This window comes from Acanthochromis polyacanthus, chromosome 3, assembly GCF_021347895.1.
Source record: "Acanthochromis polyacanthus isolate Apoly-LR-REF ecotype Palm Island chromosome 3, KAUST_Apoly_ChrSc, whole genome shotgun sequence".
NCBI lineage: Eukaryota > Metazoa > Chordata > Actinopteri > Pomacentridae > Acanthochromis > Acanthochromis polyacanthus.
The window spans coordinates 44166547-44194068 of NC_067115.1; the positions used below are offsets into that span (position 1 = coordinate 44166547).

The following is a 27522-nucleotide window of genomic DNA, read 5'->3' on the forward strand; positions in this document are numbered from 1 at the left end:
CGGTAGCATTTTTACAGAAAAACACAAAAACAAGACATAAAACAAAAAAAACCACACAGTGACAGAAACAACACACAAAATGACAAAAACGAGACAAAAAATTACAAAAATGAGATACAGAATGACAAAAATAAGACACAAAACGACAAAAACAAGACACAAAACGACAAAAATAAGACAAAACGACAGAAACACGTCACAAAATGACAAAAACGAGACACAAAACGACAAAAATGACACAAAGTGACAGAAACAACACACAAAATAACAAAAACAAGACACAAAATAACAAAAATAAGACACAAAACGACAAAAATAAGACAAAACGACAGAAACGAGTCACAAAATTACAAAAACGAGACAAAACAACAAAAATAAGACACAAAAGACAAAAATAAGACACAAAACGACAAAAACGAGACACAAAACGACAAAAATGACACAAAGTGACAGAAACAACACACAAAATAACACAAACAAGACACAAAGTGACAAAAACAAGGCACAAAACAACAAAAGTAAGACAAAACGACAGAAACAAGTCACAAAATGACAAAAACAAGACACAAAACGAAAAAATAGGACAAAATGACAAAAACGAGAAACAAAATGACAAAAACGAGATAGAAAATGACAAAAACGAGACAGAAAATGACAAAAACGAGACAGAAAATGCAAAAAACTAGGACAAAATGACAAAAACGAGAAACAAAATGACAAAAACGAGACAGAAAATGACAAAAACGAGACAGAAAATGCAAAAAACTAGGACAAAATGACAAAAACGAGAAACAAAATGACAAAAACGAGACACAAAACGACAAAAATGACAAAGTGACAGAAACAACACACAAAATAACAAAAACAAGACACAAAGTGACAAAAATAAGACAAAATGACAAAAACAAGGCACAAAATGACAAAAACGAGACACAAAACGAAAAAAAAAGGACAAAATGACAAAAACGAGAAACAAAATGACAAAAACGGGACACAAAATGAAAAAAACGAGACACAAAATGACAAAAACGAGACACAAAATGACAAAAACGAGGCACAAAATGACAAAAACACCAATAATAGGTTATTTTTAACATGTTGTTGGACATGTTCCATGAATAATAATTTTTAAATAAAACATTATGGTTGATTAAAAATGTGTGAAGAGCTTCATTAACTCTCCACATTTCCATCTGTAGCTCAGTTTAACATGAACTCTGTATATTGATCTCACCTTGTTGTAGTTTCCAGACTTGATGCCAACAGGAACCTTACTCTGGAAAACACAGAAAACACAAAGAGATGCTGTTTCCTACATTTATGAACGCTAATAAACACATTCAGACGGTGTTTCCTACATGTATGAACGGTACTAAACACATTCAGACAGTACAGTGCATGCAGTGGGCTGATGACTGGTGTCTAACCTCAGGGCAGGGCTCCACATGGCAGTCCTTGATGGCACAGTGTCCATCATCAGGCCAGAAAGGACACGGTCTCTTCAGGTTCACCTATAGAACACATGGATCCACACAGTCATGAGGAAAAATGGAAGTTCTTGCTTGGTGTCATGTTGTTACTACTACATTATCGAGGTCTTTCAATGCACGAGAAGAAATCCTACAAGACTTACAATGTCCCTAAAAAGGAGGCACCACCATGTTGAACATGTTACATCCCAAATACAGAGCAGTGGTCAGTGGATGGGAAGAAGATACCTGACACGGAGTGATCTGATTCACCACCTGGTTGCTACAGTGCTGGGTGGACCACTGGCAGACCACAGGTGGAAAAAAAAAGTGGACCACTGATGGAAAAAAAGTGGACCACTGGTAGACCACAGGTGGAACACTGGTGGACCACAGGTGGAAAAAAAAGTGGACCACTGGTAGACCACTAGTGGACCACTAGTGGAAAAAAAGTGGACCACTGGTGGACCACTGGTAGACCATTGGTGGACCACCGGTGGTCCACTGGGACACCACTGGTGGACCACATGTGGAAAAAAGTGCACTACTGGTAGACCACTGGTGGACCACTGGTGGACCACAGGTAGACCACTGGCAGACCACTGGTGGAAAAAAAAGTGGACCACTGGTGGACCACGGGTGGAAAAAAAGTGGACCACTGGTGGACAACTGGTAGACCACTGGTAGACCACAGATGGAAAAAAGTGGACCACTGGTGGACCACTAGTGGACCAATGGTGGAAAAAAAGTGGACCACTGGTGGACCACTGGTGGACCACTGGTGGACCACCGGTGGACCACTGGGAGACCACTGGTGGACCACATGTGGAAAAAAGTGGACTACTGGTGGACCACTGGTAGACCACTGGTAGACCACCGGTGGACCACGGGTGGACCACGGGTGGACCAATGGTAGACCACAGATGAAAAAAAGTGGACCACTGGTGGACCACTGGTAGACCACTGGTAGACCACTGGTGGAAAAAAAAAGTGGACCACTGGTAGACCATTGGTGGACCACAGGTGGTCCACTGGGAGACCACTGGTGGACCACATGTGGAAAAAAGTGGACTACTGGTAGACCACTGGTGGACCACTGGGAGACCACAGATGGAAAAAAGTGGACCACTGGTGGACCACAGGTGGACCACAGGTGGACCACTGGTAGACCACTGGTAGACCACTGGTAGACCACTGGTGGAAAAAAAAGTGGACCACGGGTGGAAAAAAAAGTGGACCACTGGTGGAAAAAAAGTGAACCACTGGTGGAAAAAAAGTGGACCACTGGTAGGCCACTGGTGGACCACTGGTAGACCACAGATGGAAAAAAGTGGACCACTGGTGGACCACTGGTGGACCACGGGTGGACCAACGGTGAACCACAGGTGGACCACTAGTGGACCACTAGTGGACCACTAGTAGACCACTAGTGGACCACTGGTGGACCACAGGTGGACCACGGGTGGACCACTGGTGGAAAAAAAAGTGGACCACTGGTGGAAAAAAAGTGGACCACTGGTGGAAAAAAAGTGGACCACTGGTGGGCCACTGGTAGACCACGGGTGGAAAAAAAAACGTGGACCACTGGTGGACCACTGGTGGACCATGGGTGGACCATGGGTGGACCATGGGTGGACCATGGGTGGACCACTGGGTGGAAAAAAAGTGGACCACTGGTGGACCACTGGTGGATAAAAAGTGGACCACAGGTGGACCACAGGTGGACCACTGGTGGAAAAAAAGTGGACCACTGGTGGACCACTGGTGGACCACTGGTGGACCACCGGCGGACCACCGGCGGACCACCGGCGGACCACCGGCGGACCACAGGCGGACCACGGGTGGAAAAAAAGTGGACCACTGGTGGACCGCTGGCGGACCACGGGCGGACCACGGGCGGACCACCAGCTTTTAACCAAACTGCTAAAAGCTGGAGAAGCAACTATTGATTCTACAGCTCTGATAATTATTCCTAGAAAACTAGAGTTAGCATGCAGGTTAACGTGTTAAAGTGAACACCATCACCACATGCTGCTACCTTCCTGACAGAAGGAGATGAACGCCTCTGCTGGTGATATTTTCTGATCAATATGAATATCAATATTTTTAGGTTCATAAAGCGTGAACGTCCTTCATGCACTGGGGCAGATGTGAAATTCATCCTAATGTGATGGAATATCAGAGAAAAGGACCGTTTCCTGGTGAAGGTGCGGTCTAAATGCTGGCATTACGCTCTAATGAGGATGTTTTAAGGTACAGGAAGTACTCAGTGTCAGTTTTTAAATAGCATGGTGTCTTTCTGCTGTTGAAGAAGACTAGTGGAGGAAGAACTTTCTCTGGGTTGTTCCTCTATTCGTTGCTTTGTGTTTTTTTGTCTGGTTTTCGTCATTTATCCATTTTTTTTGTCACTTTGTAACTTGTTTGTCTAATTTTGGTCTCTTTTGTTTTGTGTCATTTGTCTTGTTTTTCTTGTCATTTTGTGCCTCATTTCCACAACATTTTGTCTTGTTTTTGTTGTTTTATTTAGTCTTTTTTTTATCTGACTTTAGTCATTTTGATCATATAGTAAAACTGGTCCAGTGGAGATCAAACTGGTCTGAATGTGGAACCAGAACTAGAATGAGTTGGACTCTCCTGGTCTGTATGTATAGTTTCTTCATCATGTTTGTAGCAGTTGGCACGAGGTATTCAGCATCTCGCACTAGCTAACTGGTAGCATCTGGTCACTGCCTGGAGCTTCTCCTAAATGGGCCTGGATCAGCTGAACGTGGCGGTGCTGGCTGGATTGTGTAGGAGCAGTGTGAACTGGCACTAGGGGGGTGAATCTGGGATGCCAGAGTTCATCCCAGTCTCCTGGAGGTGTTGTGGGACTAAACAGGAGAAACACCGCTGAAGGGAGGTTTCCACCTGATGACCCCAGAGATGTTAGAATCACTGCTCTCTGTTGGGTCTAGTGATGGTCAGGGATCTTAAGACCTTCATTAGTGGCATCCTTCTAGTTTGGAGCACAAGTGACTGGTGTTTAAATGAACATCTGAGTATTATTGGATATCATCAGGTCTATATTGTATGAAACCTGGACTAAACTGGTCTGTTTTTTGTGAAGGACACAACAAGCACCATCCCTTCACCCAGTTCTGCTCTGACATGAGGATGTGGCTCTGCTGTGACCTAGATTAAAGGCCTCTGCTTACAGAAAACACAACATGAACACGATTTCTGGAAACGTCAGGAGTGGTGGGCTGACATTTACAAGACAGCAAAGCCGACTTTAAAAACTGATGGAGAAGGATCATGAGTGTGACAGGAATTAAAGCATTCACTGCAAACGTCTTCCTTCCTGTCAGTTGGAGTTACACAACGTTTCATCAACACTTCCTTCCTGTTCTGCAAACTTCTCCAACGCAAAAAACTAACAGAGTCTCCATACTACTGCAGTACTTCCTGTCCGGTGTAAAATTTCCAGAGAAGTCATTAACTGCAGATTGTAAATTAGTAAAAGTATAAATTTAAAATCTAGATTGTTCTTTGTTCTTTTGTCGCTTTGTATCTCATTTTTGTAATATTTTTGTTGAATTTTTGTCTGACTTTCGTTGATTGTCTCTTGTTTTTGTCGTTTTGTGTTTCCTGTCTCACTTGCCAATTTTTGGTCGCCTTGTTTCTTTTTTGCCATTTTTTGTCATGTTTCTGTCCATTTTTTGACGCTTTGTAATTGTTTTTGTCAATTTTTTGTCCTTTTTTTGTTTTGTCTTGGGTCTCATTTTTGTTGTGTTTTGTCTGACTTGTCATGTGTCATGTTTTCTAATGGTTGTTTTTCATTTTTGTCGTTTTGTCTTTTCCTGTGTGTCTCGCTTGTGTGTTTTGTCTTATTTTATTGTCATTTTGTAAGTTTTTGTCTAATTGTTTGTCTCCATTCTGTTTTATTTTGTGGTGTTTCTTCTTTTTTGTCATTTTGTGTCTCATTTTTGTAACATTTTGTCCCGTTTTTGTGTTTTTTTTACTTTGTCGTTCGTCTCGTTTTTGTCCTTTTGCGTTTCCTTTTTGTCTCACTTGTGCATTTTGTTTTATTTTATTGTCATTTTGTAATTTTTAGTGTAATTGTTCGTCTCTCGTTTTGTTTCTGTTGTTTTTTGTCTGACTTTTATCGATTGTCTCATGTTTTTGTCTTTGTGCGTTTCCTTTTGTCATTTTGTGTTTTGCTTTATTTGTTGTTTTGTGTATCGTTTGCATCATTTTTTGTTTTTTGTCTTATTTGTGTTGTTCATCTACTTTTTTGTCATTCTATTTCTCACTTTTGTTGTTTTTGGTCTGACATTTGTGTAACTTCTTAAATAGTTGTGTGTCGTTTGTCCATTTTTTGCCGTTTTGTGTCTCGTATTTGTCCTTTTGCATCTCCCTTTTGTAATATTTTGTCTAGTTTTTTTGTCTGATTTTTGTCGCTTGGCTCGTGTTTTTGTCGTTTTGTCTTTCTCCGTTTGTCTCGCTTGTGTTCTTTCTTGTGCTCCTCTGAAAACTTCCACTAATAGAAAGTGACAGAAACACAGTTAATGGAAAATAAAGTGAATAATTACTCTGAAAACGGTATGGAACAAAGTTTCAATCAGCCTACTGTGGCCCAGTTTGTATTCCAGATGTTGTGTAGTAGCAGAGAAGCAGCAGATCTCACCTTGTAGTATCTGAAGTAGTCTCTCTCTGTCAGCTTCTTGATGCGAGGATAAATCTTGAAGTTGTTGAAGACGTCGATGCTTTCCACATCACAGAAGCAGTCGTCCAGGACGCCTGTGAGCTGAAGCAGAGCACAGAAAAAACAACGTGTTACTGTCTGGAGGACAACGTCTACATCAGGATGAGGCTCTGAAATTTAACACGTCTGATCAATGGAATAAGAATTACAACCAGATTTATAGAATCAGAATTCGTTTTATTGCCAAGTAGGTTTTTACACTTACAAGGAATTTTCTCTGGTGCTCTTGGTGTAAGTACATTAAAATAGTAAGTAAAGAGATGTAAGAAATATAGGATAAAATGGACAAATAGACAGGTATGTACAGTTACTACACAGTAGTAATTAGTATAGTCAACAGAGCGGATTAGCAGTGACACAGTGTTTATCAGCGGTGCAGCAGAGGGGAAGAAGCTGTTCTTGTGGCGAGAGGTTTTAGTCCTGATGGACCACAGCCTCCTGCCTGAGGGGAGGGGTTCAAAAAAGTTTGTGTCCAGGGTGAGAGGGGTCGGCCAAGATCTTGGTTGGACACCTTAAAGTCCTAGAGGTGTACAGATCCTGGAGAGATGGCAGGTTACATCTGATCACCTTCTCAGCAGAGCAGATGATGCGCTGCAGTCTGCTCTTGTCCTGAGCGGTGGCTGCAGGGTACCAGACGGTGATGGAGGAGGAGAGGATGGACTCTATGAGCCGTGTAGAAGTGCACCATCATAGTCTTTGGCAGGTTGAACTTCTTCAGCTGCCTCAGGAGGTACATCCTCTCATGTGCCTTCTTGGTTATGGAGGTGTGTTCATCTCCCACTTCAGGTCCTGGGAGATGATGGATCCCAAAAAGCGGAAAGACTCCACGGTGAGCACTGTGGAGTCAGAGAGCTTGATGGGAGTGGGGGGGGGGGGGGGGGGGGGGGCTGTGTTCCTCCTGAAGTCCACCACCATCTCCACTGTCTTCTGGGCGTTGAGCTCCAGGTTGTTCCGGCTGCACCAGGTCACCAAGTTGTCTACCTCCCGTCTGTAAACAGACTCATCCTCATCAGAGATGAGTCAGATGAGGGTGGTGTCATCTGCAAACTTCAGGAGTTTGACGGACTGGTGCCTGGAGGTGCAGCTGTTGGTGTACAGGGAGAACAGCAGTGGGGAAAGAACACAGCCTTGGGGGGAGCCAGTGCTGATGGTCCTGGTCTCAGAGACTTGCTTCCCCAGCTTCACATGCTGCTTCCTGTCAGACAAAAAGTCTGTGATCCATCTGCAGGTGGAGGCAGGCACATTCAACTGGAGGAGCTTGTCCTGGAGCAGGGCAGAGATGACCGTGTTAAAAGCAGAACTGAAATCTACAAACAGGATCCTGGCGTAGGTTCCTGCTGAGTCCAGGTGCTGCAGAATGAAGTGGAGAGCCAGGTTGACGGCGTCATCTACAGACCTGTTGGCTCTGTAGGTGAACTGCAGGGGGTCCAGAAGAGGGTCTGTGATGGCTTTTAGGTGAGGAAGCACAAGGCGCTCAAAAGACTTCATCACCACAGAGGTCAGAGCGACAGGTCTGTAGTCATTAAGTCCAGTGGGTCTTGGCTTCTTTGGGACAGGCATGATGGTGGAGGTCTTGAAACAGGCTGGAACGTGGCATGTCTCCAGTGATTCATTAAAGATGTCAGTGAAGACTGGAGACAGTTGATCAGCACAGTGTTTCAGGGTGGAGGGGGAGACAGGGTCAGGTCCTGCTGCTTTGTGGGGTTCTGCCTCTTGAATAGCCTGTTAACGTCTCTCTGGGCTGGGGGGGTCTGGAGTGTTGGACTGTGGGGGGCTCTGAGCCCCTGCTGGGGTGTGGGGTGTGGGGCCGGTGTGAAGAGGTGGGCTGGAGGTGTGAGGTGGGGGGATGGGGTCTTCAGCTGACCATTGTCTTTCAAAGCGACAGTAGAACTCGTTCAACTGGTTTGCTTGACACAGGTCCTTGGTGGAGTGGGGGGGACCATGGCTTGTAATTGGTTATTTTTTGCAAGCCTTTCCAGACAGAAGCGGAGTCATGAGGAGAGAACTGTTGTTGGAGTGTCTCTGCGTACTGCCGTTTAGCAGCACAGAAAAACTATGTTCATATGAACGTATAACAATAATCCTCTTTATAGTGACACTTTTTACATCATGTTGTAAAAGGCTTAGATAGATCAATGTCCTTCTGTCCCGGCAGGAGGCTCTCAGGCTGTCAAACTACCTCCTAGCTGGTCTTTCATACATAATACATCCTCCACTGCTGTTACCTGAACCCCTACAGGTGAGACAGAATCCAGAGCACCGCCTGATCGACTCCAACTCTGCTCTACCAACAGGTTAAACAAACACAGATGAGTTCAGTAAAGAGGCCTTCATGTAATCAGGCTTGTGGTGTTTTATCAGTAACTCTACAGCTGTACAGTCCAGCAGCTGGTGACCTCCCATCACCTGTAGTTATCTGGTTTAACTGGTCAGCTGCTGTGCTCTGAGCACTGGATAACCCAGAAGATGAGATGATCAGCACACTTTCCTGCTCTATTTAAATGTATTGAGATCAAAACAATAACACGTTTATTGTAACTGAAGACACACAAACAGAAAATATTCACTTCTTAGACATCAGATGTGAGCAGCTTTGGCCTTAAAATGACAATGTACGTTGAAAGAACACCTTATTATACACCACCTAAAGTGTTACTGCACAATAATTCATGCTCTGGTCTCTGCAGGTTATTTATAGTCAGTAAATCAGTTTATTAGGGCTGAGACTAAAGTATTTTCACTGTCAATTAAGGGACAGCGTGAGATAAAATATAATTATTTTAAAGGCAATTCCTGTGCCAGATACTAGAAAAACAATATGTTATAAGTACATATCACACACCATAATGAAATATTACACATAAAATTTAAATACTGAGTCAGAAAATAAAATATTACACATGATACTGAAGTTGGAAAAAATATTATTGCAAATGATATTTAGATTATTGCTCAGATTTAAATGTCAAATTATTCCATAGGTTATTTTTAAAATGTAATCAATACTGAGAGATATTCTGTTTACTTTCATTGAGGAAAAAAAAGAGAAATGCTCACTTGAGTGTCTTGAAAAGCACCATAAGTACTACTTAAAAAGTACTCAAAACAATTAATCTGATATCAAAACAATTGGACAACTGCAGCTGTACAAAGCATCTGGTAGTTTTAGCGTCCGACCTGCCAATCCTACGAGCCTCTTTGGGTTTTCTGTTTGCACAAACAGACAAACAAACGAGCTAACACACCTGATCACCGGCTCTGAGACAGCCACAGGTGTTCATCCACTTTATAAAACGTGTCTGCATCTTTATATTTTTAACTGAAAAGTAGCACAAATAAAAAGCTGAGATTTATGAATTAACCATGACTGTAATTTTTAAATCAGCCAAACATATCACACTTTTCTGCTTCAACTTCACCCGACTGGTTCTGTGACTTCAACTAGTTTCCTGTCTTACCGATAATTATCGCCAAACTGTGTCACTCTTTTCAGGCAGCAAAGGCTTTTTTCATTTTTAAATTAGGATTGTAAACTAAAACACACTTTTAAATTCACAGTTTAAACACAAACAAATGTAAAGCTCAATTATCAGACCAAGTTCTGTGCAAACATATGGAGACAGCTTTTAAGGCTTGAACCTGAGAAACATTCACAAAGGTGCTTTAAAGAACCGTTTAAAACACTCGACTTGAGGGCAAAAATAGCATAAAAGACAAAAGACGGACAAAAAAGATTTAAAAAACAACAAAAACAAGAAAAAATATTACAAAAATGAGACACAAAACAACAAAAGAACAATCTAGTATTTTACTTTATGATCCAAACAACTTGTCATGGTCTAAAAATTATTTTAAATTTATAGTTTTACTAATTTACAATCTGCAATTAATGTCTTCTCTGGACTTTTTCCACTTTGAGGACCGGATTGGACCCTCTGGAGGACCGGTTTTGGCTCACGGGTCTCATGTTGGACACCGCTATTGTAAAAGATTTAAAATATCCATAAAAACCAAAAAGACCAGCGATACACAGCATAATGTAGTACACCAGGAGACACACTAATGGTCCCTCTCTAATATATCAGCTCAAAGGTTTTAGTTAAATCACAGATGGCTGTTATGACTCTCTGTTATTACATTCAGTATACGTTGACATTCAGAAACACCTGCTAGTCTCTCTGTGGTATAAATGACATCATATTAAGCAAAACACAGCTGACCTCTGAGTGCAGCAGTCCACTGAGCGCTACGAAAGGCAGGAAGAGACAAAATGCTCTCAGCATTCTGTCCCAACTTTAGCTTTCTGTGTTGAACTCCCCTAAAGCTGAACTATTATTCCCAGCAGCAGCAGCCCTTCTGCCTGTCTGTGGGCTGAGCTGTCATTACAGACCTCCAGCCCCATGCACACCCGGAGCCCCGCCTCCAAACAACCAGCTGTCAAACTGAACCCCGCCTCTCAAACCGCCGCCTCCCAGTTTGTAGTCCTCTGTGGGGTATCAGGCCGTTAAGAGCGCTTATTAGCTGCGGCACAAAAGACTACAACTCCCATGAGGCTGCACGAGGCGGGAGCTCCGCCGCAGCCAATCGGAGTACACCACGCTTTTCTACACTGTAATGGAAAAACAACAAACTCACGATCTGTCTGCGACTTCAGGAAGCGGCGTTTTACATTTAATGTGTTCCGAATAATTCCAGAAAGCAGCAGCAGAGTGGTAACGAAGTAAAACAGGAATGTTTACAGATAAATAAGTCGACAATCACGCAGTGTAGCGAATTACTTCCTCTTTCTTCTCTCTCGTTAGAACACTCAAAATGTTTTCCATCGGAAAGCTATGAAGAAAAATAGAATGTCGCGTAAGCTAATAGCTGACTGCGTAGGAAGCTCGACATTTATGCGTTTTTTGAGTGCTCGAAGATTAAAAAAAACAAACTATGAATCTACTGAGCACTGGAGCGCGTCACAGTTACCCACTGTGACGTCAAATTAAGATGACAGCAGAAAGTGCTAGAAAATTTCCTGAACGACAAAAAACATGACACAGAAAAAAACGCTTTACAGAACACATACAAACCGTGATAAAACAGTTCAGACATCAGGGTGACAGTAGCCTGGTGTTCGGGTCACTTACATGGCAGAAGCAGCTCTGGTCCTGGCTCTCCGGGGCTCGGCTCGGATGTTCGCTGTGTTGCGTTTGAGGTTTTACGTTGTTCTGTTGAAACCAGCCCAGAACAAAGTTCCCGAAAAACCAGGCCAGCAGCAAAACACAGAACGCTTGCAACGTTACTTTCCACATTACTCACTGTCCTGGAGGGGCTTCGGAGGGAGGCTAAAAACAAAGCAGAAGCAGTCTGTCAGGCTGCCTGTGTGGCGACTTGGTAGCTAGCCGATTAGCTTCAGGCTAACAGCGGATGTAACAATCAGAGCGGGCCGGTGAACCTCGCTGCCCGGTAACGGAGCACCCTCACACGGACATCTAGACCTGCAACACCCCGAACAGACGCCGGGCCACCGTGTAAAAATGGAACATTTCTGGAGAAGTTTTTGTCATCCAGCAGCCTCCACTTCAGTGCGAATAACAGAAATCACTTCTGCTTCCGGATCAAAATTTCAAAATAAGATGCGTGGGCCCATCTGCAGTAAGTGGAGTTAAATATAAAGTGTCTCAGACAACAAGAACACACAAAATGACCACAAAAAGACTTTAAAAGACTACAAAGAGACAGGAAATGACCTCCAAGAAACAAAAAAGCACTGCAACAAGACAAAAAACCCACAAAACATAAAATTATCATACAATGACAAAAAAATGACCACAAAAGAACATAAAATGACCACAAAGTGAGTCAAAAAGACCACAAAAAGACAAAAAATTACCACAAAGAGAGACAAAATGCCCACAAAGAGACATAAAATGACTAGAAAAGAACAGAAAATGACCACAAAAAGACTTAAAATGACCACAGTCACTCAAAATGACCACAAAAAGGCATAAAATGGCACAAAGAGACAGGAAATGGCCACAAACAATCAAAAAACAACATATAGTGTCTCATAATAATAAAAATAATAGTTTGGGTGGTCACATGTTGATTACCGAAAACCAGGACACTCGGCCCAGCTACAAAAAAAAAACAACAAAAAAAAAAACATATAAAAACAATAAATCATCAGAAATCCACAAACATACAGAAAGAACGAAAAGGACATCAGTAAACCAACCAGTTTCAGACTCATCTGTAGCAGTAAACTGGTGGGTTTCAGCGTAGTTTTAAATCCATCAGTGGAAGATGCCTGCCTGATTTCAACAGGTAGACTGCTGCATCATTTTACATCTCTCTCATTGTTCTTTGACTCTTCCAGGTTGTTTTTTCTTCTTCTTTGTACCTGTTGTCTAGAAACTGTTGGCATTTCTTTGAGGCCATGTTGTGTGTCATGTTGTTGGTGTTGCATGTCTTTGTGGTCACTTGCTGTTTCTTTCAGGCTGTTTTGCGTGTCATTTTGGTAATTTTGCATGTCTTTGCTGCTGTTTTGCTTCTCTTTGTGGTCATTTTGCACTGTAAGTTTCCATGTATCAGTCATGGAAATTACTTATCTTCATTTTAGAGTTTTTTTTAGTTTTCTGGTGTTCTGTAACACTTTCTATGAATGATCGATTAACGTAGAGGCCACTAAGAGAACCTAAAAGAGTCAAACTCCTCATATATATTGTTTTATTTAAGCTTGGATCATTTCTCTTCATTTTGGATCATTTTTGTGTCTTTGGGATAATTTCTGAGTCATTTAAGACAAATTTCATGTCATTCTGGACTAATTTTCCATAATTATGGATCATTTTCAAGTCATTCTGAACAATTTTTGAGTCATTTTAGACAATTTTTAAGTCATCTCAACTTAATAAAAGTAACACAATCCCAACTATTTCCGAATAATCTCATTTTATTATTGTTTAGCTCATTAGAAGGTGGTTGTTATTAAATTCAGATGGTTATTTAGTTCACATTTTAGTGATATCCAGTCATTTTTATTCATAAGTGATTGTTTCCATAATAAATAATTACGGAATTTGTAAAGACGTGATCATAATGAACATAAATACATTAGTTTTTTAAAGTTTTAATAAAAATATATGCAGATATATCCCATGGACTTCAAAAGTCCATCAGTTATAGATTGACCCGGATAATTTTTGAGTCATTTAGGACAAATTTCATGTCATTTTGGTCTAATTTGTTATAATTATGGGTCATTTTCAAGTTATCTGAGCAATTTTTGAGCAATTCAGTACAATTTTCTTGTCATTTTGGACAATTTTCTTGTCATTTTTTGTCAGCTTGGATTTTTTCTTGTAATTTTGGATCATTTTTGTGTCTTTGGGATATCTTTCGAATCATTTAGGACAAATTTAATGTCCTGTTTTTGTCCCCGTTATAAGACCATCATAAAGCAGAATGCAGTCTGCTCCTGAACGCTGGGGGCGCTACTGTGCGTGTCTCAGGGAATCAGAGTTGGATTTGTTTGTAGTTTTTTTCATAGATATATACAAACACTAGATTTTTTTTTTTTTTTTTTTTTTTTTTTTTTTTTTATTTGCAATTTTACAGAAAGATACAATAAAGAGGAAAAATGCCAGGGATATACTACTTTACATCACCTAAGAGGGGGAGATAAAGTGAACAATTAAATGACACTCAAAGAAACAAAACAATTAGGAGGAGCCAGGTTTAAGTTTAAAATTTTTAAGGTTGTTAATGGATCTTTCAGCTTTTTTGTTTTTAGTTAAATTTATAGTAGAAATGTATAAGTTGACGTCTACAATAAATTCATTAAAGTTTGGTTTTTTATTAGCCCATTTCATTTTGTGGATGTGATATTTTCCTAATAAAATGTAAAGCTGAATTACAAATTTTACATCTTTTTCCATTTTTTGATCATAGTAAATGCACACATCTTTGGCATTTATAATAATGATTTGTCCAATTGATCGGGATAGGTAATTCTGAACATCAATCCAAAATATTTTACAGTACATACATTCAAAAAACAGGTGCATAACTGTCTCTTTATGTAGTCCACAGAAATCACAAGAATAGTCAATATTCAGCTTAAATCGTTCCAGTACATGCTTTGCAGGGTATATTCTGTGAAGAATCTTGAAAGACACCTCCTTGATCTTGTTGGTAAGGCAGTATGCATCTGTGACACCCCATGCTTTCTTCCAGTCGACATCGCTGTACAAGGACATCCAGACATGCTGAGCAGGAGGAGTGGTGTTTCCAACAAATATATTACGTATGTCTTTGTTGCTACATTTTTTGTTGAGAATGTCCAAGTCTTCCAAAAAAATATTTTTTCTCCAGTCAGTGTCTTGAGGTGCCATGTTTCTGGGGCTGTTCTTGAGAAGCTGTAGAGCACCTTGAGGGATGGCATCAAACACCACCGCATACTCCTTTGGTGTGACAGGTAGTCCATATTTTTTGAGAAATTCATTGTAAGACAACAATAATCCATATTCATTGGTCAGTTGTGTTACAAGAAATATATTGCAATCAAACCACCTTTGAATAAATAGAGATTTATGCTTAAACTGAATATCTTGATTATTCCAGATATAATATCCGTGGGGTGAGAAATTATGTTTAAATGCTAGAGACCATGCCAATAATGCCTGTTTATGAAAGTTTGCCAGTTTGACAGGAAGTTTATCTACAGAATAATTACACTGAAGAAGAAATTCAATGCCTCCAATCTTCTTGAATATGAATTCAGGGAAAATATTCCATATACTTTTTTTGTTTTTAATTAATTTAATAATCCAGTTGACTTTAAAGCTGAGGTTTAAGGATTCATAATCAACTACACCCAAACCACCTTTACTTTTATTATTAGTTAAAATGTTCTTTTTGAGATAATGCGGCTTGTTTCGCCAAATGAAGTTATACATGTGTGAATTTAGTGACTTTGAAATATCTGAGGGCATATCCAAGGAAAGTGAGGCATATACAGATCTAGATATGCCTTCAGCTTTAGATAAGAGTACTCTACCTTGTAAGGATAAGTCTCGAGACAACCATAAATTGAATCTTTTTTGAATATTGCTTATTACTGGATCAAAGTTAAGTTTTGTGCGTTGCTTTTCATCTTTACAAATGGTGATTCCTAAATAGGTTACATTTTCCTTGACTTCAATTCCATCTATATGAGCAAGAGAACATTCTTTGAGTGGAAAGAGAACAGATTTTTTGAGATTCATTTTTAGGCCAGAGACACAAGAAAAATGGTTAACACATTGTAAAGCTTTAGAGACTTCCTTTTCATCCCTTAAAAACAAAGATGTATCATCGGCTAATTGACAAATTTTAAATTCAGTACCTAAAGTTGAAATACCTCTAAAATGATCTTGTTTGACATATGAAGCTAACATTTGTGTTACTAAAAGGAATAGAAAGGGAGAACAGGGACAGCCCTGTTTCAAACCACGGTGGAGTTGGAATCTTTGTGTTGTACCATGTTCAAGTTTTACTGAACTGTTGCAACCATTGTACAAAGTTTGGACAGCTTTTAAGAAATTGGGACCGAAACCTAAAAATTCTATTACTTTAAACAAAAATTGGTGTTCCACAGTATCAAAAGCTTTGTAATAGTCTATAAATAGTATAAGGCTCTCATTTGGTATAAGGAAATTATAGTCAATCATGTCCAATATAAGTCTAATATTATTATGAATATTCCTACCAGGCATAAATCCAGATTGTTCCTCATCTATTATGTCTTCAAGTCCACTCTTTAATCTTTTTGCAAGTATGAGAGAAAATATTTTACAATCATTGTTTAATAAAGTTATGGGTCTCCAGTTGTCAATGTATAATTTGTTTTTATTAGGTTTGGGTATGAGGGTTATAACACCTTGCTTAAGAGATGGAGGTAGTTCCTGCTTGTTTAAGGCTTCTTTAAATAATAGAAGTATAAATGGTGCTAGAAGATCTCTAAAAAACTTATAGAATTCGGTGGTCAACCCGTCATTTCCTGGAGCCCGATTGTCCTTTAGGTTTCCAATGCAATTTATAATTTCTGTTAGAGTAAATGGATTATCACAAACTGATTTAAAATGGTCATCTATTTTCCTTACTTTATGAGATATTGCATCTAGGAATGATTGAATTCCAATTAAGCATGGATTAGAGGAAGAATAAAGATTTTGATAGAATTCAACTAAATATTTTGATATAATCGCTGGATCCTCTATTGTTGTGTTATTGATTGTAAGCTGTTTTATTGAGGACATTTCTTTCCGTCTCTTCTCCAAGTTAAAGAAATATTTAGAATTTTTTTCCCCGTGTTCCATCCATCTAAGCCTTGATCTTATGAATGCACCTTTTGCTTTGGATTCATATATGTTGTCTAATTGTATCTGTAGTTTAGACAATTCTACAATATCTTGTGAAGATAATTGTGTCTGTTTGGAGAGATTTATTATTTTTGTAACAGTTTCTAACTCCGACTTTTGTTTCTTTTTAGCTGTTACTTTGCTTATGTCTATGGCCAGTTTTCTTATTTCATATTTCATTAGTTCCCAGCTAAGACATGCACTCTTATTCACACATGCCTGTCTCCAGAATTTTGTGATAATATCTTTAGTTTCTCTTACAAATTTGTCATCTTCTAAGAGACATTTGTTAAATTTCCAGTAATTTTTAGATATCTTATCTTGACAAACATTATTTAAATTTATCTTTATGGAGATGGCTTTGTGGTCAGATAAAACAAAAGGGTCAATAGAAACAGTTTGAACTTTTTCACCTATATCACTGGAAATTAACCAGAAATCAATTCTAGATTGTTGAGAGAAAGTAGAATTACTCCATGTATACATTTTTTGGTCAGGATTATTTTTTCTCCAAATGTCTAACAGATCAAGCCGTAAGCATATATTTTGCAGGTCATTTGCTTGAGTACTAGATTTAGGTGGAAATCTGTCAACTTCATCATTTAGTGATGTATTAAAATCACCTCCCCAAATTGTTTTAGCAAATGGAAATTTGAGTAGGTATTGATTAATTTTTGTTTCAATTTTAAAGAAAATTGCAGAGTTTTGTTGTTTGTTGTTGCTGGCATAAATATTAATTAGAATGAGATGTTTATCTGCTATTTCTACAACCAAAAGTATCCATCTACCTTCATCATCTTTTTCAAAATTAACAATTTGGCCTTTGAACTCACCATGTAGAATAGCTACTCCTGCAGACTTATTATTTCCGTGTGAGAACCAAATGTCTTTACCCCACTGGCTCCTCCAAAACATGACATCTTCAACATTTGAGTGTGTTTCCTGAACAAAGTAAAAATCATGGCGTTTGCTTGTACAATACAAAAATACTGACTTCCTCTTCAACATATTACGTAGACCCCTGGCATTAAAAGAGAACAATGAAATAGACATGAATTAATGAATTCTAATCCAAAATGGACTTCTCACTTGGAATAATTTTGAGTTGCTTTCTACACTTTTAGAACAAAACAATGAAAAAAGTGCATAAATCACGAGCGTATCTCTGGAACAAAAGTTTGAAACTTTCCTCATAAGAAACTTGAGTCATACTTGAAGGATATTACTAACCAACTGACCAGTTGAATAGTTACCAGTTTATTCAGTTAGGAAAAATTTCTTTCCCATCCACGAAAGCACGAGCTCCCACGAAGTAGGAGACTTTGTTCTCCTTCCTTGCCTTGTCCACTTTTGGCCACAGAAGCTCTCTCCTCTCCTTGACAGCAGCTGTCAGATCCAGCTTGAACCACAGGTGGTGTGCTTTTAGGTAGGCATTTTTCTTTGTTGCATTCCAGATTGCATCCTTTGTATCCCGTTTGGAGAATCTTATTATGACAGGCCTTGGTCTTGCAGTATTCCCGCCATTCACATCACTGTGTCTTCCAAGTCGGTGAACCACGTCCACTGCAGCTTCAACTCTGTTTTTGTCTGGCAGGACAGCGAGGAGGACATTCATGACTTTGGAGCGAATGTCTTCCCCTGGACCTTCAGGAATGCCATATATCTTCAAATTCATTCTTCTGCTGTATGAGTCAGCATCATTTACTTTCTTTTCCAATTCCTCCATTTTCTTTTCCAGAGTTTGGCATTTGTTCTTCAGCATACCATTTTCTGTTTTCAAACCATCAACTTCTAGTGAGCCATGCTCAACAGACCTCTTTAAGTCCTCAATGTCCATGGTGTTTTTATTCACCAGTTTTTTGATCTCGTTCATGGTGCCGTTTATTTCGTCTGTCTTTATGGTGAGAGCGCGAATAATGTTGTCCTGCACTTCACTTAGCGACAGCGGCGCTTCGTTCTCCATTTTATGCTTAGCTTTCTTCTTGGATGCTCCAGTCTTAATCGGTGTTTCTGGACCAGAGTCACACTCACCGTTTTCTTTTGAGGTACAAGCATACGAATGAGTAGCGATCCGGTGTCGTTTTTCTCTCACATTTTCAGTCTCCATGTCCGTGGATACAACGGTCTCCTCAATGGCTGGAAGCGGGGCTAGCATCTTGGCTAACATTAGCTTCTGGCTCGGTCTTGCTGCTGGCAAAGTTTTCAGTCGTCCGGTGTAGTCTGAAGGGGTTGTCTTGTTCTATATACATTTAAATATCCATTTAGCAACTCTACTGGATTTTAGCTGTCATTTGTGAGGTTTGTCCAGAGTTTTTCCTCAGCCCTGAAAACTCCGACCGTTCACAGCAGCGCCATCTTGCGCGCTCCTATACAAACACTAGATGTCTCAAGACGGAGTCGGCGGCGTCGTCACTTGGCGGCCATCTTAGGACAGGGGACTGCTCTGGCGCACTGTACTGTAGTCAATGGTAAGGTGGATGATTTCCTCTCTTTAACACTCATAACTCGCTCAATTCTTGATTGATTTACAAACGGTTTAGTTTATTACAAGCCTTATTAACGTGGCAATGATTCAGGCTCAATTCCGAAATCGCAGCTTTTCGTTTTGAAAAATGCGGCATAGTTGTGCGTCTTTTCTGCCTGGCTACTCACATTGAAGATGGTGTTACTCACAATCTGATTTTCAATTATTAGGTTTTCCTGAGACCAACGTTTTTTTTAGAACCGAATCTTTAGGTGAAATTACATTCTTTGTGGTTGTGGTTGTATTTATTTGCGTGTTAAGAGACTTTGATTGAGACCTTAGACTTATTGTTTGTATACATCTATGCCTGGATTAGTTAGCCTGCAGCCGAAATGCATTGTGGGTGATGTAGGCACCGGGTTCATGAAAAGAAAAGACAACATCTCTGTTTGTTGTGCATTGATTTTGGTTGAGCTTTGTTTTTATCTGTGCATTAGAAAGCTGATAGTAATAAAGAAGTGCAATGTTAAATATTAAAATTACATTTACATCCATTTATGCTGAAAAAAGATGATATCTGTGTTCATTATTATATGAATTCAATGGTTTTAATTATTCTTATGTAAGCAGTAAAAGAATTACATCTCTGACGTTTATAACAAACCAAGCTGTTGTAAAATCGGTTGAAAATTGAGCAATCTACAGTGATTTTAAAATCCATGCTCCATTGACTTTAATGTTATGAGTGATGAGCAGCCCTGTCCCAAGATGGCCGCCATGTGGCGACGTCGCTCCCCATAGGCTGACAGCGCTCATGAGCCATCTAGTGTTTGTATATATCTATGGTTTTTTCCTGTCATCATACAAAGACTTCCTGTCCTGGTGGTCGAAGCTTCTTTTGTAGTTGGCATTGTTGACAGCCATGGGTGTGGAGAGTACAAGTTAGAGTGTTTTTTTGTTTGTTTGTTTTTTGGTCTTGTGGGTGTGTGTTTGTAGATATGATCGTTTGAACTAGGTCGGTAAAGGAAAGTCTTTAAGTCTACTGTCTGGTCCACACTCCGGAACAGAAGGTGGCGGTAATGCACCAAGAGCTGGAGGATGCCAACCGCCGTAAAACAAGAAGAAGAGGAAGAAGAGCAGCTTCTTTTCATTCTTTGAGAAGGAGCGGCTCCTCGGTATAGCTTCCAGATAGCGGAGCAGCGTTTGTCCAGCCGTTAGCTCTGTTTACCGTCCAGCTCCTGCTAGCAGAAAGGCCAGGCCGCCGCCATGACCTCCTCCGGAGACTTCCACTCCCAGATCGCCTCCATCATGGAGGTCCTGGCTAACGCCGCCGTAGCGGAGATCTGTAAAGTTGTGGACGACGGATACGCGGTGGTTCACCTGGAAATGTCCCGGAGCCAGAAGGAGAACGACTTCCTGAGGAGGAAAATCAAACTGCTGGAGCTGCAGATCGCCAGGTACCGAGCGGAGAGAGTCCGAGGACCGGAGGGCTCCACCGGCAGCCGCTTCCCCGGAGTCCGCCTCCTTAACCGGCAGAGCAGGGACTCACCGGCAGGTACGGAGCACCGGGCCCGTAGTAGATGGTGTCCAGAATGGCCTGAAAATGATCCATAACTACAGAAAATGAGTCCAGAATGACACGAAAATGATCCATAACTACAGAAAATCAGTCCAGAATGACACGAAAATGATCCATAACTACAGAAAATCAGTCCAGAATGACACGAAAATGATCCATAACTACAGAAAATCAGTCCACAATGACATGAAATTTGTACGAAATTACTGGAAAACTATCCCAAAAACACAAAAATGATCCAGAATGACGAGAAAAGGTCCAAGCTGACATAAAACTTATTGAAAATGACTCAAAACCTGTACAAAACGACCCGAACATGGTCTAAAATGACTCAAAAATTGTCAAAAATGACTTAAAAATGATCCATAATTACAGAAAATTAGCCCAGAATGACATGAAATTTGTCCCAAATGACATGAAAATTATCCCAAAGACACAAAAATGATCCAGAATGACGAGAAAATATCCAAGCTGACATAAAACTTATTGAAAATGACTCAAAAATTTTACTCAGTTGTACCTGTAATACTCTGATGAATCTTTCTCTAAATGTCATGAGGTTTGACTTCCGTCATAATGTTTTTTAATTGGTTCCTACTTGTCCTCCTCCTGATGTCCCATCAGGTCCGTCTCTGCAGACCAGGACCAGGTTCCTGAACCGAGGTTCAGGATCCCAGCAGCCGGTCCAGAAGACCCCTCTGATAGACCTGGACCAGGATCCTGATCAGGAGGTCGTCACCACCACCAAAACCGAGGTAGTTCCTTCATACGAGTTCCTACACCCAGAACCCGTCCTCAGAACAGCCCCGGGGCAGATTCCACGTGTGTTTGGGGTAGATCCCGCATGTGTTTGGGGTAGATACCACGTGCGTTTGAAGTAGATACCACGTGCGTTTGAAGTAGATCCCACGTGTGTTTGGGGTAGATCCCGCGTGTGTTTGGGGTAGATCCCACGTGTGTTTGGGGTGGATCCCACGTGTGTTTGGAGGAGATCCCACATGTGTTTGGGGTAGATCCCATGTGTGTTTGGGGTAGATCCCGCGTGTGTTTGGAGTAGATCCCACGTGTGTTTGGGGTAGATCCCACGTGTGTTTGGGGTGGATCCCACGTGTGTTTGGGGTAGATCCCACGTGTGTTTGGGGTAGATCCCACGTGTGCTTGGGGTGGATCCCACGTGTGCTTGGGGTGGATCCCACGTGTGTTTGGGGTAGATCCCACGTGTGTTTGGGGTAGATCCCACATGTGTTTGGAGTAGATCCCGCATGTGTTTGGGGTAGATCCCACGTGTGTTTGGAGTAGATCCCACGTGTGTTTGGGGCAGATCCCACGTGTGTTTGGGGTAGATCCCGCATGTGTTTGGAGTAGATCCCACGTGTGTTTGGGGCAGATCCCACGTGTGTTTGGGGCGGATCCCACGTGTGCTTGGGGTGGATCCCACGTGTGTTTGGGGTGGATCCCACGTGTGTTTGGGGTAGATCCCACGTGTGTTTGGGGTAGATCCCACGTGTGTTTGGGGTAGATCCCACGTGTGTTTGGGGTAGATCCCACGTGTGTTTGGAGGAGATCCCACATGTGTTTGGGGTGGATCCCACGTGTGTTTGGAGGAGATCCCACATGTGTTTGGGGTAGATCCCACGTGTGTTTGGAGTAGATCCCACGTGTGTTTGGGGCAGATCCCACGTGTGTTTGGGGTAGATCCCGCATGTGTTTGGAGTAGATCCCACGTGTGTTTGGGGCAGATCCCACGTGTGTTTGGGGCGGATCCCACGTGTGCTTGGGGTGGATCCCACGTGTGTTTGGGGTAGATCCCACGTGTGTTTGGGGTAGATCCCACGTGTGTTTGGGGTAGATCCCACGTGTGTTTGGAGGAGATCCCACATGTGTTTGGGGTGGATCCCACGTGTGTTTGGAGGAGATCCCACATGTGTTTGGGGTAGATCCCACGTGTGTTTGGAGTAGATCCCACGTGTGTTTGGGGTAGATCCCGCATGTGTTTGGGGTAGATCCCACGTGCGTTTGAAGTAGATCCCATGTGTGTTTGGGGTAGATCCCGCGTGTGTTTGGAGTAGATCCCACGTGTGTTTGGGGTGGATCCCACGTGTGTTTGGGGTGGATCCCACGTGTGTTTGGGGTGGATCCCACGTGTGCTTGGGGTGGATCCCACGTGTGCTTGGGGTGGATCCCACGTGTGTTTGGGGTAGATCCCACGTGTGTTTGGGGTAGATCCTGCATGTGTTTGGAGTAGATCCCGCATGTGTTTGGGGTAGATCCCACGTGTGTTTGGGGCGGATCCCACGTGTGCTTGGGGTGGATCCCACGTGTGTTTGGGGTAGATCCCACGTGTGTTTGGGGTAGATCCCACGTGTGTTTGGAGGAGATCCCACATGTGTTTGGGGTAGATCCCACGTGTGTTTGGAGGAGATCCCACGTGTGTTTGGGGTAGATCCCACGTGTGTTTGGGGTAGATCCCACGTGTGTTTGGAGGAGATCCCACATGTGTTTGGGGTAGATCCCACGTGTGTTTGGGGTGGATCCCACGTGTGTTTGGAGTAGATCCCACGTGTGTTTGGGGTAGATCCCACGTGTGTTTGGGGTAGATCCCACGTGTGTTTGGGGTAGATCCCGCGTGTGTTTGGGGTGGATCCTACGTGTGCTTGGGGTAGATCCCACGTGTGTTTGAGGTGGATCCCACGTGTGTTTGGGGTAGATTCCATGTGTGTTTGGAGTAGCTGAAAGCATATGGGTGAGTTTCTGATGCTCTGAGTGAAGAGAACTCTCTGAGTGTGAAGAAACTCTGTAGAACAGAACACCCAGACATGCTGTGTGTGGAAGGAGTTCCTGAAATCATAGAACAGTGGTCTTTATTATTTCATTGGTTTATGTTACTAGATATGTGCAGGATGACATGAAATTTGTCCAAAATGACTTTAAAATTGTACAAAATGACCCAGAAATGATCCAGAATTACAGAAAATTGGTCCAGAATGACATGAAATTTCTCCCAAATGATTCTAAAATTGTTCTGAATGACAGATGGAACTTTTTTCAGATCTCCGTAATCAGAGAATATCTAATCAACTCGTTCAACGCTGCAGAATCTAAATAAACGGCTCAATGAGAAATGCTAGTTTACATTTCAGGGTTTATATCTTTAATAATTGCTCAGATATTGTGGTTTGAACAAAATCTCACATTTTAATGCGCTAAATCATTGCCGAAGAGCAGTTTTCAGAAACGGTGTACCTCGATATATCAAACTAAACATGCTTACCTAGACATCTTTATTTCTTCATCGAGCCATCGAAGCTTTGGGAGAACTTGAAGTCTGTAATGAGGAATGTTCATGTATGACAGCCTTCAGCGTGCTATGGATGTAAAGTATCACCACCACAACACGTTTCTGATCATTTTTATGTTTTCCACCAGTAGGGGGCGCTCAGACACCACTAGTGAGTGCTACAGCCCTCTGGTGTTCAGTATTATGGTCTGTCTGGGTCACTTTAAATGCATCACAAGAGGAAATGACACAAAATAAGACGAAAAACCAAATAAAAACAGTCTTCTACCACTCTGAGTACACTTTTATCGGTGTCGACTAGGGCTGGACCCGAATATCCGAGTATCCGTTCGCTACGGCGGTATCCGGATATTAAGGTTGGTATCCGAATATTCGCCCCCCCCGAACACCATTCATCTACACAGTCCTGGTAGAGTAGCATTCAAGACCCAGAAACTATGAAAACAGAATGAGTCTGTGGATTTTCAACTTTCTGAAGGTCCTTGAACTGCTTATGCTTTTGTTATAGAAAAACAGTGGAAAAAAACAAACTAAATCCAGGCTTTAAATCATCCAAATCACTTTTTTTCTGCATGTCCCATTTTAAAATTGTATTAATTTATAAAATTTAGATTATAAACACATATATGTCTGTTCGTTGATTCAGCTGTCAACCAAAATTAATTTGAATTGAACATATATACTTAGTGTCAATTATTGCTGTTTGACAAAAATGTGCATTTGTGTGTGTGTGTGTGTGTGTATACACATACATATATATAAAATAGTATTTTAAAACATATAACTGTTGTTTTATTTCTTCAGCAGTGAGTTTTCCAGGGTTATTGAAAATATGAAAACATGTTAGAGGTTAGATTTTGACATTGTTGATATATTTAAAGACCCACTATATATTTCTGTGCATGTTTTGAGCACGTTAGAGTTTGATTTTATCTCCAGAACCACTGCTGTCTCCTCTGCTGGTCTCACTGATAAAAACTGTAAAAATCTCAAAACTAAACATTTTTGTCGGATGAGACGTCACACATCAGCAGACTAAAGTCCTGGAGGTGTTTTGGTCTTCAGTGGGTCTGTATGGGCACGAAGAATTTAAAGTAGAACATGTTCTACAAACTAGAGTCTGTTCTCACACAGGATCCTATAAATATGATGATACTGATATTTTATAAGCTTTTTAACTGTTGTCCAGCCTGAAAACTTTAACCCTGTTTTTGTGCTTTAGTCATGACTCTCTGCCTTCCCAGCAGGCATCAGTTTTATCCTCTTAATGATGATTTATTGTAGACTAAATCCAGTCTTTAAACCGTCATCCTGGGTGTTTTGTCCTGTCAGTCGACAGAGCCTGAGGAGGACAGGGAGCTGCTGATCGTGAAGGTGGAGGGAGGGACGGAGGCTGGAGGACCGGCTGATCCCTGCATCGACACGCCGCCCAGCATCCAGCCGGACAGACGCTGCAGCCAAACGGAGGTCAGTGGATCCCACATCGTCTCCTTTGTTGTCGGCAGGACAGCTGAAACTGACAGCAGCAGCCGTGACGCTTCCCACAATGCCCGGCTGCAGCTAACAGGAAGTAACATGAGAACAGGAGGCAGCCAGCGTTTAAACCCTAACACCGACACCGCTCCGCTCAGAGAGGCCACGGCGGCTTCCTGTGGGGATGTGAGGGATGGAAGCAGAGATGACCAGTCTGCATTAGCTAGCTCCTCCCTGGCTGAGGTGATAGTCATAGAGGGGGAGGCAGGTGAGTGGGCAGGTGTAGGTCCTGAAGGAACTCCATCACCCATGATTCAGTGCGCTGGCTTTGACTCAGCAGAACATCAGCCACATCAGACAGATGTTCTTCCTGGTGAGGACCCTCCAGGACCCTCCAGCATTAACTCCTCTTGTGAGAAACACCTCCCACCCCCCCACAAACCCCCGTCCAGCAGCCTCCAGCTGGCCTTCTACCAGGCCGTGGTCATGGACCGGCCGTACGGCTGCACCAGCTGCACCAAACGCTTCTTCCTGGAGTCGGACCTGCAGAAGCACATGGCCCGGCACAGCAGGGAGAAACCCTACGCCTGCTCGCTCTGCGGGAAGAGCTTTGTCTGCCAGAGCCAGCTGGACATCCACCGCAACGTTCACACTGGAGAGAGGCCGTTCAGCTGCTCCGTATGCAGCCGGCGCTTCTCCCATCCCAGCAACCTGAAGAGACACCAGAAGATCCAGCACTGAAGGACCTGATCCTCCAATGGCAGCAGAGGAAGGTCTGACGCTGCTGGTTGACTCTTAATCCTCAGCCTTATTCTCAAAGACTTTTTATTAGAAACACAAGATGGACGAAGAACATTTGAGACTTTCACCGTCTAGAACAGGAGAGTCAAACTCGTCTTAGTCCAGGTTCCACATCCAGACCAGTTTAATCTCAACCCAGAAATAACCACAACTCCTGATGGTTCCTTTGGTTTAGTGCAAAAATGTTCACATTTAAGGAATTATCTTTGATCTAAACATCATGAACAACCTGAAATTTATGAAGCAAAGTAAGTTCAGTTTCATCAACATTCATCCTCAGTTTATTATTTCCACATTACAACTTCCAGATCACAGAGTGTCTGGAACTGAATGATGTGTTTTGTCTTTTTATAGTAAAATACAACAAAATCAAGACAAAATACTACAAAAATGAGACACAAAATGACCAAAAATGATACAAATGACATGAAACAAACAAAAAAGAGACAAAAAATTAGACAAAAAAGTTAGAAAGCATCAAAAAATGGTCAAATGAGACAAAAAAATTACAGATGTGAAACATAACGACAAAGCAATATACAAAGCGATGAATAAAACCCAAAATGACAAGAATAAGACAAACACAAATTGACAAAAAGGAAACGTAAAATGACAAAAACCAGAAACAAAATGACAAAAAAAATAGAAAAGTCAGACAAAAAAAGTCAAAAAACAACAAAGACAGACAAAATATTACAAAAATGAGACACAAAAGAACAAAGAACAATCCAGTATTCTACTTTCTGATCCAAACAACTTGTCATGGTCTAGAAATGATTTTAAATTTATAGTTTTACTAATTTACAATCTGCAGTTAATGTCTTCTCTGTAGTTTTTACACTTTGAGGACCGGATTGGACCCTCTGGAGGACCACTTTTGGACCACAGGCCTCATGGTGGACACCCCTGGGTTAAACAAATGCAATAAGTTGATGATAATATGTGTATTTATCTTTACAGATGGTCTTAAGGTTAATTATGAGGCAGATGTCAGCTGTTGTCTGGGTACATCTGTGATCACACTGCTGGTGTCCAGATTTACTGGTTTTCAAAACACTACATACTACTACTATTGCTACTAGTACTACTACTACCACTACTCGCTCGGCTGTTTAAAAATGGTGGTTCTGTGTTTTCACCGTTGATCGTCGGTCACCGTACCCCCACCCCCAGCCCCTGCCCCTGACGGTTCTTAACTCTGGTCCAGTAAAGAGTTAGAGCCTGAAAAGCTCCAGTTTTTGGAGCCTGGAGTCAGTGCTTAGGTGGTGGAAACAAAGACCTAGTGCTCAGTCAGGAACTGGTTCTGAAC

The 27522-nt window shown here is 41.6% G+C and overlaps 2 protein-coding genes across 3 annotated transcripts in view; one reads left to right on the top strand and one right to left on the bottom strand.

The window, feature by feature from the left end:
- Positions 1-11825, bottom strand: part of ero1b (endoplasmic reticulum oxidoreductase 1 beta) — a 33437-nt gene extending 21612 nt beyond the window's left edge. For both annotated transcript variants that reach the window (XM_022218635.2, XM_051945406.1), the window contains exons 1-4: positions 11343-11825; positions 6136-6255; positions 1428-1511; positions 1235-1276 (exon numbers count right to left, since the gene is read on the bottom strand). In XM_022218635.2, the coding sequence (XP_022074327.1) occupies positions 1235-1276; positions 1428-1511; positions 6136-6255; positions 11343-11507 (411 nt within the window). In that variant the 5' untranslated portion in view covers positions 11508-11825. The remainder of the gene's footprint in view (positions 1-1234; positions 1277-1427; positions 1512-6135; positions 6256-11342) is intronic.
- An 8085-nt stretch (positions 11826-19910) lies between these two features.
- LOC110968691 (zinc finger protein 236-like) overlaps positions 19911-27522 on the top strand; it is a 63338-nt gene continuing 55726 nt past the window's right edge. Inside the window, exons 1-3 of the mRNA XM_051946005.1 lie at positions 19911-20617; positions 21266-21396; positions 25272-25406. Of these exons, the coding sequence (XP_051801965.1) occupies positions 20329-20617; positions 21266-21396; positions 25272-25406 (555 nt within the window). The 5' untranslated portion in view covers positions 19911-20328. The remainder of the gene's footprint in view (positions 20618-21265; positions 21397-25271; positions 25407-27522) is intronic.